Source organism: Sciurus carolinensis, chromosome 8 (assembly GCF_902686445.1).
Source record: "Sciurus carolinensis chromosome 8, mSciCar1.2, whole genome shotgun sequence".
NCBI lineage: Eukaryota > Metazoa > Chordata > Mammalia > Rodentia > Sciuridae > Sciurus > Sciurus carolinensis.
In genome coordinates, this window is record NC_062220.1 from 76,012,460 (window position 1) to 76,028,470 (window position 16,011).

At 34.8% G+C, this 16,011-nt stretch overlaps 1 protein-coding gene across 1 annotated transcript in view; it reads right to left on the minus strand.

Moving 5' to 3' along the window:
* The window catches only part of Meox2 (mesenchyme homeobox 2), a 63,820-nt gene extending 48,250 nt beyond the window's left edge, over positions 1-15,570 (minus strand). Inside the window, 1 exon segment of the mRNA XM_047561606.1 lies at positions 14,239-15,570. Within this exon segment, the coding sequence (XP_047417562.1) occupies positions 14,239-14,752 (514 nt within the window). The 5' untranslated portion in view covers positions 14,753-15,570.
* Positions 15,571-16,011: the final 441 nt, after the last annotated feature.

Genomic DNA, 16,011 nt, shown 5'->3' on the forward strand with positions numbered 1-16,011 from the left:
TCATTCTAATTGTGTATCTATAATTTAATAATTTAATATCTCTAATTTTGTCTTTATTTTGATAACTGCCCAAACCCCAGGTTTAGATATTATATTCAATTGCTCCTTGTTTTAGGATGTACTTTAAGCTCATTTGAAACCATGAACATATTTTATTCTAAATTTTTGGTTGATTAAACATAAGCATTTATACCAAAGACTTTAAGTAAAATAGTGTGCTTTATATTTTACTTTTAGATATGCTTCTACTTCTAATTATATTTGGCTTCCTATGGTATTGAATTCTCATGATCTCTTTCTCTGTGGAACAGGTTCCCATCCTCAATGTCTCTTTCAGTGACTAAATGGTAAGTTCATCTTTTTATCTTAAGCACCATCCAGTTGAACTTTTTAATAGATGGAAATCTATATCCACACTGCCCAATAAATTAGCCAGTAGAAACTGTACATATATTGCATACTTTGAATGTAGTCAGTGGGATCTAGGAATTGAATTTTTAATTATACTTAATTTTAAATAGCCACAGCAGAAGAGAGTATCACACTAATTGGTGATAAGCAATTAGACAATCAGCTATTTCTAGTAAATCTGTAATAAATCTGTAATATTTTACAGAGTACAGTGTCCACTATTGCTGACCATGTGCTGAAAGGCATAATATTTAGAATACAAAATTTCTATCTCTCAGAAATTTTCAATCAAGAGCCAAGACTATTATAAACTGGTACATTCCTGACTATATACTGGAATCACTTGGACACTTTCTAAAAATACCAATATCCAGATGGAATGAGAAGATAACATTTGTTCCAAAATAACTGAATCAAGGTGAGGGGAAAGTGGGACAGCATAAGTGAAATAAGGTATGTCACATGTGAGATAAGGCATGATATACACCCACATGGAAATGTCATAATGATACCCATTAATTTGTACAATTAATATACATTAATAATAAAAAGTAGAAAAAGATGTTATGTGTTGACTAATGTTGAACATAATGGGCACCTGAAAATGCATGATACTATTTTTTCTATTCTTAGGTTGTAATTTTGTAATTGTTAAATTCAATATTGGAAATTTGCATTCCATTTAATATTATCTGAATCATAATCTATGGGACTTCAAAATTTTATAAAAATGAACAAGGCATGGTGGCACACATCTATAATCCCATTGACCATTGACTTGGGAGGCTGAGGCAGGAGGATCACAAGTTCAAAGGCAGTCTCAGCAACTTAGCAAAGCCCTAAACAACTTAGTGAGACCCTGTCTCAAAATAAAAAATGCAAAGGGCTGGGGATGTGGGAATGTGGCTCAGTGATTGAGTGCCTCTGGGTTCAACCCCTGGTAACAAAAATAATAATTAAAAGATTTATAAAAGTGTCCATATCATTCCATTGTAAAATCAGTTTTGAGAATTATTGGTCTTCATAAAGTAATAAGATGTATTAATAAAAAAAAGTCTAGAGAATTGAATGCATGTTTTCCTTAAGAATTGAAGGAATTGGTGAAGGAGAATCAATATCAGAGTCAGGGAAAACAGAATTAAAAAAATAAACTTGTCAAAGTAGATCGTGGTATGGATTGACTTGATTAGCCCTACAAGAAGAAATACAGACTCACTGTCCAAGTAGACTCATCGCAACCTTTCCTTTCATCAGTTTAGAACTAAGCCTAGAACTCCAGGTAGAAGATTGTCTTCAGCCTGCCCACCCCTCACCAGCCCTGCTCCTTCCTTACTAGCCAGGCCACAAGTGTGGTCACTGTCGAAGTCTGGAATCCACATTCTCTAATCCCGTAATCTTCTTTAGTTAGCGAGTCATACTCAAGGCAGAATGATACTGGCACAGTATTTATTGATGAAACCAGCCTCATAGTATCAAGGTTCTCATGAGAGGGATTTTTAATTTCTTTTTTAAAATTCAGCCAACTTAAAATTTTGAAAATAACACTTTTTTTTTCAAAACGGCAAGTCTTTTTGCCACTATCAAATTAACATGTGGGTAGTTTAACATCATCCATTCCTAATTGTCCAGTAATTCAAAGTTTCATTTAATTTTTTAAAAATATTATGGTTACTGACTATATGTCATATTCAAAAACACAATCCCAGTACAACAAAAAAAAATTCAACAAAGCAAAACTATTCTGCCCAGAACATTTACATTATTCATGTCTCACTTTGAAATAATGGAATAAGACATTCCTAAAAATTAGCTAATAGGCATTTTGAGTTTAACAATTACCAAATTGTTGAAAATAAGGATACCTTACCTTTTAAAATGTAGATGATTTTTACTGAGTAATGGTAAACTTTTAAAATAAATACATGTTTTATTTCTGTCCCAACTAATTCACAAATAATAAGTACATAACACAAGATCAAATGAATTTTACTTTAGAAGGTATCCATAAATATTAATCAGATAGCTAAATTAAGCTGGATATTCATTCAACTCTTCCAAGGACTGACCAAGTACCTTTCAAATTTGTCCCTACTACTGGAAACCTGGAAGTAAGATCCTTGGAAAACCTCTGGCATGGACGATTCAGTCATTGTTAGTGCAATATTTTCTATGCCAGAAGTAGAATCAACCAAGCAGTTCCTTGAACCTAGCCCTATGATGGATATCACAATAAAAGAAAAAAAAAAAAAAAGATGTTGCCTTTTCTTTATAGAGGGCAAGCAGTTCAAATCAGACACTGAAGACCCATAATGAGGGACAATAGAGAGAATCACAAGGAAAAATGTAAGTGCATTGTTGTGGGGAGTATAGATAATAATGTGGTGTTAATGTAGATATTTGTGTAGATTGGTATTGATTTGAGAAGCTGTTACCAGCCATATTTTAATAAAAATAACACACATGAACTAGAAAGATATTATAAACTATTGGATAAAAATAAAAAATGAAAGTGGCCAACAGTATTGAACTTAATAAACACGTGCACACACACACACACACACTGAGTGGGAGAGCATGTAAAACTAGGGAAATCTGAGCACATTAGGTAGGTTGTATCAATGTCAATTTCTTGGTTGTGTTATTGTGCTATAATGATTTAAATAATTCACACTTGAGGAAAATAATTTATGTACCTATTTACTTCTTATAACTGCACGTGGATTAACAATGATCTTAAAATAGCTTCTTTAATAATGGATAAGTATAAATAAGTCCATTGGAAAAAAAGATTGGTTAAAACAAAGAAAAACCATTATCAAAAAAACTTACCCACTTGGTCAACAAAGGCTTTTTATGATTAGATTGAAAGATTATAGATGGAAGTTTATTCATTTATCGCCTGCATACTTATTAAAGGAAATGAGATATTAAGATATATCATATAACTTATGGTTCTTGACTAAATGAGGGGTAGAAAAAATCTTGTGGACAATGATAAAAAGATTGCTGTGCCAGAAAATCATAATTCTAAGTATGTACATATGTATATGTATACATACTTACATATGTACAAGCCAAATCTAGTAATATTTAATTAAAAGACATTAATACTTTGTGTCATATGCATCAAAGTCATAATTAAACATTTATATTGTATTATAATATCAAGTGAATATAGAATCGCAAGAAGGGGAATATTAGAGTTAAGTTTTGGTATGTACTAAAGTAACAAAATTGATAAAATTCTCGTAGGGAAAAATGAAAACAGATAAGGATGCTCAGTGAACTGTTACCTCAAGACTCCTGAAGACAGTGAACTAAATTAAATACAAATGATATATGTTGACATAGGTGTCTATTATTTAGAGCAAAGTTCATATACTTCAAAATGCTATGATATATTGCATAAGGTAACAAAAATATTTAGGTACTTTGGTCATTGATAACAGGAACTACATCATTAGAAACTGAGCTAAGAAAGTTCATCAGTGTCTATATTCATTAGAAATTGAAGCTAAGAAAGTTCATCCGTGTCTATATTAATAAAACGAGAATGAAGAGTGACTGAGGTGATCATAAAATCAGATTGAGAGAACAGTAGTTTACACCCAAGTAAATTATTTTGTCAAATTACATTTTGTTCTCTCAAAAGCAAGTAGCCAACGTTTTAAATGGTTCTGAAATTTATTTTTACTGGAGGACTGAAAACTTAAGGTTTCAAAATATTTTATGAGATTTTCCTTTTAAGGGCACTGGGCTGAAGTCAGGATAGGCAAGTTCAGTTGCCACTACTTGGCCAGATGGACAGACGTTACTTAACTTCTCTGGGCACTTTTCCTCATCTAGGAAATACATTTGTTGAACTGGGTAATGTCAGTCCCTTCTAGTGCCATGATAATTCTGAGCTTGATGATCTGTTTAAAGATTATAGATCACAAGTCATTGAGAAAACTTGGACAAATGAAACCCACTCTGAAATCAAAGAGTTAATGAACTGGTTGAGGCAGTTGGGTCTTTCTTGTCACCACTGTGTACCACTGAACATTTAATGTTTTGTCCTCCCTATATATTCTTCTCTCCTCCCTTTCTGCTCTTCTATTATAAAGCAGAGAGACTCTCACTATTCCTTTGAACTTCTCTCATTTTAGCGACCAAATTGCTGTGAATCTTCAAAAGAATTTAACTCTACTTTTGGGATTTTAATGCAGTGTCTGGTTCTATTGTTTATTCAAAAACAATCACTGAAGACCCTTGTATATAATAATTTTAAATTTCTCTCAAGTACATTTCTGAATTCTCCACAGTACCCTATGGGTGTAGGAGAAGAGACTAAACCAAATAAAGTGAATGTGGCCAATTTCTCAGGACTTTACTGCTTTGTTACCTCAACCTAAGTAGTACTTCTCAAGAATTTATTAACTATAAACAAACAAATGAACTATTTTCTTTGTAAAAAGAAGTGGTCAGTGAAATAGTTTTTCTTGTGTATTTTATGTGAGATGTGTTTTTAGATTTTAGTAGTATTTGCATATTTGCCATTCATGAGGGTCTTCAAATAGAACTGCTAAAAATAACAAAAAGCTACAATATATAAATTCTTTCTGCAATAAACTCAATAACATAGCAGGAAAATGTCACACTTACCCTCATACTTAACAGCTATAACAGAGAAAGGAAATTTAATTGTCATATTGAATCCATTCTACTTCCTCTTGACCAAATGCTCTACTACATGCTATATTTTTGTATGAGACTGATTTTTTCTTTGCTTTGTTTAATATATGCTCTTACTGGAAACACACTTTGATGGACAAGTGGCAGCAGACATCTAAGAATGGGAGGTAAGACTATTCCCAAGCAAATGAGGCTGCAGAATAGGGATTTTTAAGGGACATGAAGACAACTTGAGCTTGTTACATAACCTGGTTAGAAATCACCCCACACTTCAGGAAAATAGCATGCAACCTACCATTCTAGAGACAGTATAGATTATTTTAAATCTATAGCAATCATTTAGGCAAGCAACACTTTTTATAGGAATATATTAAAAATTAAAATAGATAGGGTTGAGGATATGGCTCAGTGGTAGAATGCTTGCCTAGCATGTGTGAGGCCCCAGGTTTGATTCCTATTGCCACCGAAAAAGAAAAAAAAAATTAAAATAGGTACCGTAAAACAGATGGTTTTCAGAAGATGCACACCCACAACATAACTGCACGTTCATGGATAGATTACAAAAACAACAATAAATACTTACTGGGTCCGACACTGTCGTAAGTGTTTTATATATATTGTCAGTTTAATTTTCAGGCACCTAATATACAGAGAAATATATTGCTGGTCAAGTACTGACAGATAGTCAGAGAAAGTGGGAGGGTGTAGCCCTCGCTGTTGTGTTCCCCAGCTCTACTCTCCAAACGTCCACTATGTGGCCCACATTCCCTTAGGTTCACTTTATGCATTTTATCCATGAGGCTCCTCTATTGTGACTTCTGGTTACATTTGGCTTATGGGAGGCAACAGAAGGAGACTAGAGGACTTGAGGACAAGTTTTGGGATAATAATTGATATGAACTGCAATCCTCCAGCCAGGCCCTGACTTTGCCAGAAGACGTCTGTCCTGCTGCTCTCACAGGATTCTGGTGAGAGTTCTCCATTTGCCCTCTCAGCTTTAAGGGAGCTGCTATTTTCCAATTATGAATAGACCCTGGGAGATTCCTTATTTCCTCTTTTCCCCCCTATAATACTACCCAGCAACAAACCATCATTATAAAATTCTCTTCGATTATCCCTTTTAGTGTACCACCCATTTCCTTGTCTTATATGCTAAGAAAATATGACAAGTAATTTATAATTTATCAACCAATCGCTGAATCTGCAAAGAAGAAAGACAATGTTGCTGCTTTTTCATATTTTCCCAAACATTTGGGTATCCAAGAATAAATTCAACTTCTCAGGACAAAGAGCAGTCCTAGAAGGAAACACATCTATTATTCCCTGAAATTTGAGCGTGAATGTTCACAAAATGTTAATCCTGAAAATGTGGGTGGCAGCAGGCCCCCAGATTTGGATGCCTGAACTCTGGCTTTCCTGTCATTTCAATCTGTCTCAACAGTTTACATCCACATGCTGTCTAGTTTAATACATCCAGACCCGTTTATATTTCAAATGAGGAAAAAAAAAATTCCCATGTAAACACAGCTATAGTTGGGAAGATTTTAATTGTTAAAGGCAGTAAACATACTGAGAACTCATTTTACTTTTGAAAAATATTAAATAAGGAGAAGCATCATTTGACTCCTACCCAGTTAGTGGAAAGCACTATTCTAATGCTCCTTAAACTGGGAAAGGCATTTGTTACATTACCGATGTCCTACAAAATCAAAGCTGTTTTACCCCTTAGTTCCAAATTTTGAATGACACAATTCTGCTTTTCTAAACTATATGTTTTGGCTACTAAATAAATCAATAATTTGTGAAATTTATTTTATACTCATTGTTCATTTGATAAGAGTCATCGCCCATTTTATTTTATTTGCAATTACTAAGACTATGCCTCTGTTTAGTTTACTAGTTTTTCAGGCGGCTAAGAATAATTATCTAAATGTTGACTATGCAGTACAGACAGTACAAGAAGCTGCTTTCACAGACACTGAATACGTTTCATCACTGCATTTGCAAATAACTATCACTTTGCAAAAATAAGTTTTTATTTGGGTGTCATTTCTGGCAAAGCTTTAAGACTATATTTTCAAAGAGTAAAATTCCAGGCCTTTAAAATTCAAGTGGCATCTGCCAACCTAAGTTGGACCCTCCTGTACGTTTCCGCAGAGCCTGCAAGATGACTTCATCTTAATTATTTTCTTGCCCACAAACATGTAAGATAACTAGGATTTTTTTTTTTTTTTTTTTTTTGGAGCATTATGGGAATCTCTTGAAGTGTGCAGAGAATAATGAGCTAGGGAAAGAGAAAAACAAAAGAAAACAAAACTGCAGGGGACTTGGCAGTTTTGACTTTTACGACTATCATTGATTACGAGCTCAGTCTGCTAGACTCTCCACACAGCTGTATATGTTTCAAGCTTAATATTTTATTTGTAATTGGAACATTTAACATCATATTACAGCATTTAATGTGGATGCTTCTAATTCAGATGTACTTTTAGAAATTCTGCTTTGAATTTTGTCTGTTAACATACACACACCTATACGTTAAGACTTTTTATGTAAATACATTGATTTAACATATGCTTAAGTACAGCTGCCACATCCCAGCTAATACAGCACCTGCCCTCTTATCTATTCTTTGCAACTTATAAAAACTAAAAACTATGAAAAGCTATCACCTCATATTCAGAATTCAAATAATATAGCCTAGGCAAACTGCAAGTACTAAATTTGAGGGCTCTTAAAAAGTTTATGAAAACAAATGACACAGTATTTAAATATATTTGCAATACACAAACCAAATTTATTTTATAAAATTTCGAAGAGGGACAATTTTTGAATTCGAAGTTTTAATCATAACCTAAAGCTTTCACAACTATGAATCATTTATTAAGTCAACACATTATACTTGCAATAAAAGTAAAAATTCCAAATATTTAAGAATTAAGTTACCTATACATACAGGCATCTTAGAATCATTATTTTAAGTAAATGCTAAATTTTTAAATGCTATAGCAGAAATATCATGTAAAATGAATATACCTTATTAATTTTTAAAATCTATCAATTTTTAAAATCTATCAAGTATAGAGAAAGCAAAGTGATTATTTTTTTAAATTTTTTTCCTATCTCTCACAAAATTTTTTTTATAAATGTGTAGATACAACATAGATTTTACCTGATCATTCTTACTTATATGTGAATAGAAAAGACCAATAAACATACAAAATACTTTAAGAATCCATAAAAAACAAAATGCCAATACAAAGTACAAAATTTACAAACAACAACACATATAATATCAGAAATACTATATTTGTTGTGGAAAATACAACATTATAAGTGAAGATTTCACTAGTAAAGGAGTACTTTTTTGTATATTTAAGTTTTCAAAAGTAGAGAAAATTTATAAATAACTCATACTCTCACCATATAAATTCATATTGACTTAGTAAAACACATGTCAAAAGGTTTTAAATAGAAAAGGTTATTCAGAGATATAAAAACAATATCTTAGGTTCATACGGATAGATCAATAGTTATGTTATTGATTATTATTTATGATAAAATACCACGTAACACAAATTTCTTAAAGGGAAAGGAAATTCCCTATATATTTAGACTGCACATGAAATAGGGAGAACCATTAAAGAAAAGGGCATCAGTTTTAGATTAATTCTGCCTTGAAATGGGTAAGGCAAATTGAAGGCTGATACCTCAATGAAGTTTTACCATTGCGATTTTTACTACATAAAATATTCCATAAGGTTTTCTGCAATTTGATTTTGCATCTCACAATGACTTTGAGCAAAACCTCTATAGCCAACTATCCTATTTGCTGTTACTCCTTCTTGACTTGGAGGCTTCATTCAATACAACTGTTCAAAGAAGTAGTGATAAGGGCTCCATAACAAAAATAGGAAAAAAGTCAGTGCTTCAACCTTTACATCCTTTACATATTTATATATACATAAATCCTTTACATATTTATATATATGCATATATATAAATCAGTGAACTTTATTAATTACCAAAACATAATATATAGAAACAAGTTGAAATAAGATATGTTATGTCACGTATGTTAAATAGAAAACATATCTTACCTACATCAATTTCTATTTGTGGACTTTGATCTTGGTTTATTTTTATTTCTTTCTTATGTACTTACTTTTTTTTTCTTTATACTTTTAACCATTGGAATTGGTCGCCCTTACCAGTAGCCAGGAAATGTCATTTAACTGGCCATTCAAGAGTTAGTCCTTCTTATTTTATGATTATAAATCAGGGAGAAAAGTGCTACTGTTGATAGTCTCACTTCACATGATAAATTCACTCACAAAATGTGTTATTAGAATAAAAAAACAGGCAAATTGAAAAGTTTGAGAGAAATTTAAAACCCAGAAATTTGGGAGTGATAAACCAACCATAACTATTAACAAATTCTAAGAAACTCTTACATGTAATTTATTTTCTAATATTTTCCATCCTTATCATTGACCTATCAAGGATATTTGCAATTCTCATAGCAATGCTTGAAAAATAGGTATGCTCCAAAATTTTAGATATAAGCCAATGAAGCAAATATAGTCTAAAACTAAAATCTGTTACTGCATTATATTGTTTGCTCACACTTGAAATGAAAATCTAAAAAGTATACCCATCTTTGTTTTATGTTTCAAGTTGCCCTTTTAAACATATTAAATTAATAAAATTGTCCACACCAAGCAACATTGCCATGCCAAGTACATTTAATAGAATCATAAGTGGGGAATTTTTCTTTTCATTTTTCTATTAATTCATTCATCAGTTGACATACTTCAATGAAAAAAATTAATTCTTCCATTGCACATGGAATTAGAAGAAAGAATTGATCCTTTCTGCTATTACATTTTTATTTAAAATTACTTTCTTCAAGTGATTAGGTCTTACAATAAATATTACAAGAAATACATTCCAGCACTAGGATAAAGGATCAGTCTTCAAACACAGAAGGAAAATGCAGAAATGATTAAGTTTTTTTTTTTTTCAGTTTCTCAGTAGGAATCAGCTTACAGGGTGTCAACATAATGATTTCCATTGATAATTACTATAAAACAACAGTTAACATTTTAAATAGTTACTGTTGGGTTTTTAATCTGATGAAAGCCTGTGTGTTACCTTGCTTTGCTTTAATGGTTTTCCTTTACAAATAAACTATAAAGAAGTTTACACAGAACTGGGAGCTAGTACTATGTATATTTGCATTCTTCCTTCTATTCATTGCTTATATTCAAACCTTGAATCATTTCATTCTAAAGAAATTTCTGCTCTTGACTTTTGAGTGTAGTCATCTATGAAAACTCATATTATGTCAATGATACCTAGAATAATAATTATTATTGTTATTATTACTATCAATATCAGGTCACAACTTTAAAATGTGCACACCTAAAATTAAGCTAACATCCAAAAACAATAAAATGTTATTTTATATTCCATACCTCTATTGCATTTATATTGTCAATATTCTCCTGTAATCTTCAAGATACAGTAAAGTAATTTTTATTTTAATGGAAATACTGAAAGGCCAGGATGCAGTAACATAGAAATGAATAAGAAAAGACATTTTTCCTAAAAAAACATAATTGAAATAGCTAGGAAAAGTTACAATATAATACCAGACATAGTTTGAGTAGGACATTACTCTGGGCTTAACTTTCGGAATATTAAACATAATCCTTGCTTGTCATTTGGTATACAAACATATACACAGACATGGAAAGCAAATGTTTCATGAGCTAGTTACTATAAATAAAATATCTGCCATTTTATAAGAATCTAATTATGATTCAAAACCTAGTAAAATGCACCTCCCCAAATAACCACTTGTCTACTTTCCCCTATTTTTTGGATATGTTTGATTTTTTTAAAATAAAATATATGCTTACTTTTTAAAAACTAAGTCAAATAGAAAATATTTACATATTTATATTATACATTACCTACCTAATAGCTGAAGTTATATTCACTAATTTTGGTTATTTTAAATGAAAGTGGGCAATTTATACCTACCACTACATTGCTTGGAGAACAATCTAATGTAATTGAAGTCAAGCAAATCACACTGTTTATAGACATTTTTCAGAATCACCTGCTTTGTACTGATTGTTTTAAGTATAGTTGTAAAGTTTTGATTTTTAAGAGTTCCTTTGAAGATGTGGCAGATGTTAGCTTTACTAATAATGCTGGAAAGCATAGCAGGCTAAGAGTTACAAAAATGTTGAACACATATAAAAAATAATGGTGTACTCTTCTATTAAACTTGGTTATTTTCAATTGTCAATAAACTATAATGGAAGACCAAAGTCTATAAATGCTTGCTTCTAAACCACTAAGCATTTTGAGTTTGGGTATGTGTGTGTTCATGTGTGTTCATAGAGGGAAAATGTATATAAATACATGCTGGGAAAATGTTACAAATTGTAAGTTTAGCATCGTTAGTAGGGATAAAAATGTAAGATTTATGAATACTTCAGTCTTTTATCAATATTTTCTGGCACTCAAAATTCTATTAGAACTTAAAGTCATAAACACATACACATGTAGTCTGGGTATTACATACAGGAATTCAGAATTCTGGTTCCAACTTTGCCTTAGATTTATGTACAGTACTCTCTCAACTATATATACCCAGTAATTCTAAACTGCCTGACAAAATCAAATGATCTCTACTATGTTTTAATTTTCATCTAATACAATTTTAAATTGTAAAGTTCCAAAATTAATTTAATTTTTAGAACTATTGAAATATTAAAACCATGTTATAAGCAATGAGAAGTATGCTAATAATATACCAGAACCATAATAATCTTTTATGTTGCTTTAATTTCTATTAGATCAAGATCCTTATGATACTATAAAATGAAATAATGATCATTATGGATGATCAAATGCAACATCATTACAGGAGAAAAATATTTTTAATTTAAACTCATCTAATGATGTAATAAATATTAACTCAGACATTAAAATTGGCAAATTGACTATTATTTTTAATAAGTTTACTGTCCATAGATTTAACCAGAAACTTTTGTGGTACTTGCTTTTTGTTAGTCAAACATTCTTTAAAAATATCCTTCAAAGAAAAAGTTTATTCTAAGTCTCCAATGATTTTGTCTTGTTATGCAGCTGACACAAATTTTTATTTTTATTTTTGTTTTTTCAGTACCCTAAGTATCAGCTTCAATGGCAAAAACTAAGGTTTTTGTTATATTGTTCCATCATTGTTCCAACGATGAAGGGAATGATAAGTACTATTTATAAATGAAATTTTTTATTAAAGTAATTTAAGGGAGTCAGTTCTTGAATCCCACTTTCTCTGCTCCCCCAACCAGAAATAACATGCCTGTATGAAAATTCCTTTTGCCTAAGAAACTTAAGGGCATTGGTTCAGTTCAAGAAGCATAAGAAAAAATTCATCACACAGGTATCTCATTGCAGAAAATAAAATGAACAGTAAGCTTTCCAGTAATTATAAAAGTACTCTGACTAGCCTGCACTGAGATATGTGTACCAAAATGACTCATCTTAAATGCCCAGTCTGTGAAATGCTCACTGCATTCTAAATTTTACTTTTTTTCTAATGATAATGGAAACCTTCTTGCTAAGATTAGCCTTTCAACTCATTTTCTTAAGAGTTTTACATTTATAGTTAGTAAAATCCATAAAAATGAGTGATAATGCTGTAAACTTTCTTAGATATAAACTAATTTGTGAGAGAGCATTAAAAGTTCGCCCCTGACCTTTGAAAGGAAAAGTTAGATTTTGAGACCTTGACAGAAGTATCCTTTCCATACTAACACTGAGGAACAATTGATAACATTACTACAAAGTAATATGAAATAGCTCAGTTATTGTCACTCATGAAGCATCTTGGCTAAAGTTTTACAGACAGTTTTCAATTTTTCAAACTAATACCTGAGATTATCTTTTATGACTAGTGACACAATTACTCAAAAAAAAAAATAAAGCATTATAAAATGACACTTTCCAAACGATGGAATTCAGATTGCCCTATAGCCACGGAAGAAAACTCACACCTTCCTCACTTATAAACTATCTTTTAACAATTGTTATGATTATAGATAGCTAAGGGCTTGGAAGAGTTGCCTGGAAAACTTTCAGTTCCTCTGGATCCTTAAAATTTACGCGGTAAACAGCACCTTCAGACACGGGGGTTCAAGGAGGTTCTGAGGAGTCTGCTCAATTTATTCTCATATAGATCAGCGCTTCCGGCGCGCACGCTAGCATATCACTTTTAAGCTAGAACTGAACCAGCAATACCCGAATTGCTGTTTGCTTCTCAGTACTTGTCCAGATATTGTCCAACTGAGGCAGGACTTTATTTTCCACTTCTGAAACTCAGGTTCTTTTTTAAGAAAATAATATGAACTGCACCACAGGAATATGAACTGTGATTAGGAATGGTCTTTCCTCAAGACCATCTTAAGCATTTACTTATTAACAAATCTTGAAGCATTCCTTGAAAACTAAATTCCTAGATAACGTCTTCGTCCCCCCACGAAAAAGAATATTTTACCATTTGAAATGGGTGCTATTTAAAGAACTCTAAAATCAGAATATTAAAAAAAAAAAAAAAACTAAAACTTTTTTCTCATGCGCTCTGCCAAGTTCCACTACAAGTTCCAAACATTGTGCAATAATTTGGAAATCCAGTTAACGATGGGAAAAATCGAGCCACTCTGAGTCGGGAATTTGCAACCAAAAAGTCAAGAAGCAGCACCCTCACGCACGCCAGCCCAACGGACGCGGCATCCCAGGGCGCACACCCCTCCCGGCGCTCTGATGAACTGTCATGCTTCGCAATCGATTTCACATACTGTTGCTTGCCCTTTTTACACAACCTTCTGGTAAACTAGTTTGGGATCTTGGAGAGCAGAGTGGTACTGGCCGTATATGTGTTACCCTCAGGAAAACACGTGCCCCCAAATAACCGAACCAAAGCTGCACCGCCGGATTTGGCCACGGGGAGCGAGAGGGCAAGACTTTTCTCATCTTCCCTGTCGCCTCACTGTAGTGCGAGAAACTTTCCTGGCATCTCCCCGCCCCCTTTCCAACCGCGTGCACTCTCAAGGAGGGTACTTTGCACTCTCTTACCTGAGCTGTCGCTTTTCCTCTTGCCGCCACTTCTCTTTTCCGCCTCCGCGGGTGACAGCGCTTGGCGGCCGTAGTCCCCAGGAGCACACGCGGCCCCGGTAGGGGTGCTGGAGCCCAAGCTGGAAGAGTTGGAACACAAGACCGGCGGGCTGCTTCCCAGCTCCGGCGGCCCTCCCGAATCAGGCTGGAGGCAGAGACTATGCCGAGCCGCGCTAGGTGGGGAGGACATCTGCGGGAGGTGCCAGTTGGTTTGCAGAGCCTGATGCTGCTGCTGCTGATGGTGGTGGTGGTGATGGTGGTGGTGGTGGTGGTGGCCCCTGTGATGCTGGCTAGCAAACATACCCTCCTCGTTGGGGTATCCTGCGATTATGCAAGACGAGGAAGAAGTAGAAAGTTCGGGGTAGGACATATGGTCAGATCTTCCATGGAGGGCAAGAGAGGACTGAGAGAATGCGTGCAAGCCCTGCGCTGTGGCGTGCGGGCTGCGCAAGCAGCCAAAGAGCGGGTGTTCCATAGCATGCAAGTCTTGGAATCCAGGCAGAAGACTTCACGACGGTCCCAAACACCACCACCTCTGTCACTTTTCACTGGAAATCGTGTGACTTTTTCCCCCTCCAAAAGTAATAACCTCGCGCTTTTCTGCAGAGCTTGGATAATCCCGGTCCTGAGCCCTAGCGGCCAGTCTCCTTTACATATAAACACTCGGACCTGGAGAAGCTTCCCTCTGAGCAGCTCAGATGTCAAGAGTGGGAGCAGTTGAAGCCAAAAGAAGGTGGTCCCAGAGAACTGCATTCAGAGGGAAATGACTCTGAGAGGTTATAAATAGAGTGTAATGTGAGCTGGGGGCTGGCTTAGGAGCCCAGCGCTGACCACATGCAAACTCCCTCCAAAACTCCTGCTCAGTCTGCGCCACCACGCGCCCTCACTTCCACTTCACATAGTTTGCTGGACAGACGCGGCACGTCCACGCCCGCCCAACCCTGTCAGTCTCCAGGACTACAAGCAGCGCGCCCGGAGCCTAAATCCCGCCCGAGCGGGCAGCGGCTCTGCGACTCAGGCTCAGGCTGTCCAGTCAGTCGCAGCTCACCCCTGCCCCAATCTCGCACCTAGTTCGCTATCGGTTCACTTTTCCCAGGAAATGCGATTTGTTAGTGCCATCTGTGAACTGTCACCTGCAGAAAAGCCAGGCGTGCGCCTCGTTCTTGAGGAGCGCGGAATGTAAAAGAATTCAAAAGAAAAGAACAGCTAGTTTGACTCACGCTCCAAAAAGTTTCTCAAACTTCATATCTCCCGCTTCCCTACGCTCAGAGGCGCACCTAGCTTTTCAACGCTGGAGTCTGTAGCTGGGTCGTTAAAGAACTCGGAGTCCCAAGTCAGAGGCTGCATATATGTACTACGGGTGGCAAAGGGAAGTTCTCTGTGCGGAAAAAAAGAGGAACCTGATGGAGTGGGTGGCGCGAAGGCATAAGGCGGAGAACGTTGCGGATATCAGCGCCCCGGGCATCCTCACGTGCGATGCCAAGTGGCTTCCCCCTTTCTGGACTTTCCAGACCTTATCCCCACTTTGCTGGTCTCTCAGTTTTCTATCCACTTGTCTACCAAGTTTCCCTGGGTCAAAAATATTCCAAAGCAATTTCGTCCCTGTCACATGAGATATGTAGATTGCACGCATATTTCAAACCTCACTCTCTTCACTAACCAGCTCAAGTCCCCTCATTTCCTCCCAATAGTTCGCCCTCTCTTCCTCAAAAATCAACTAATTGTACTCCTTCC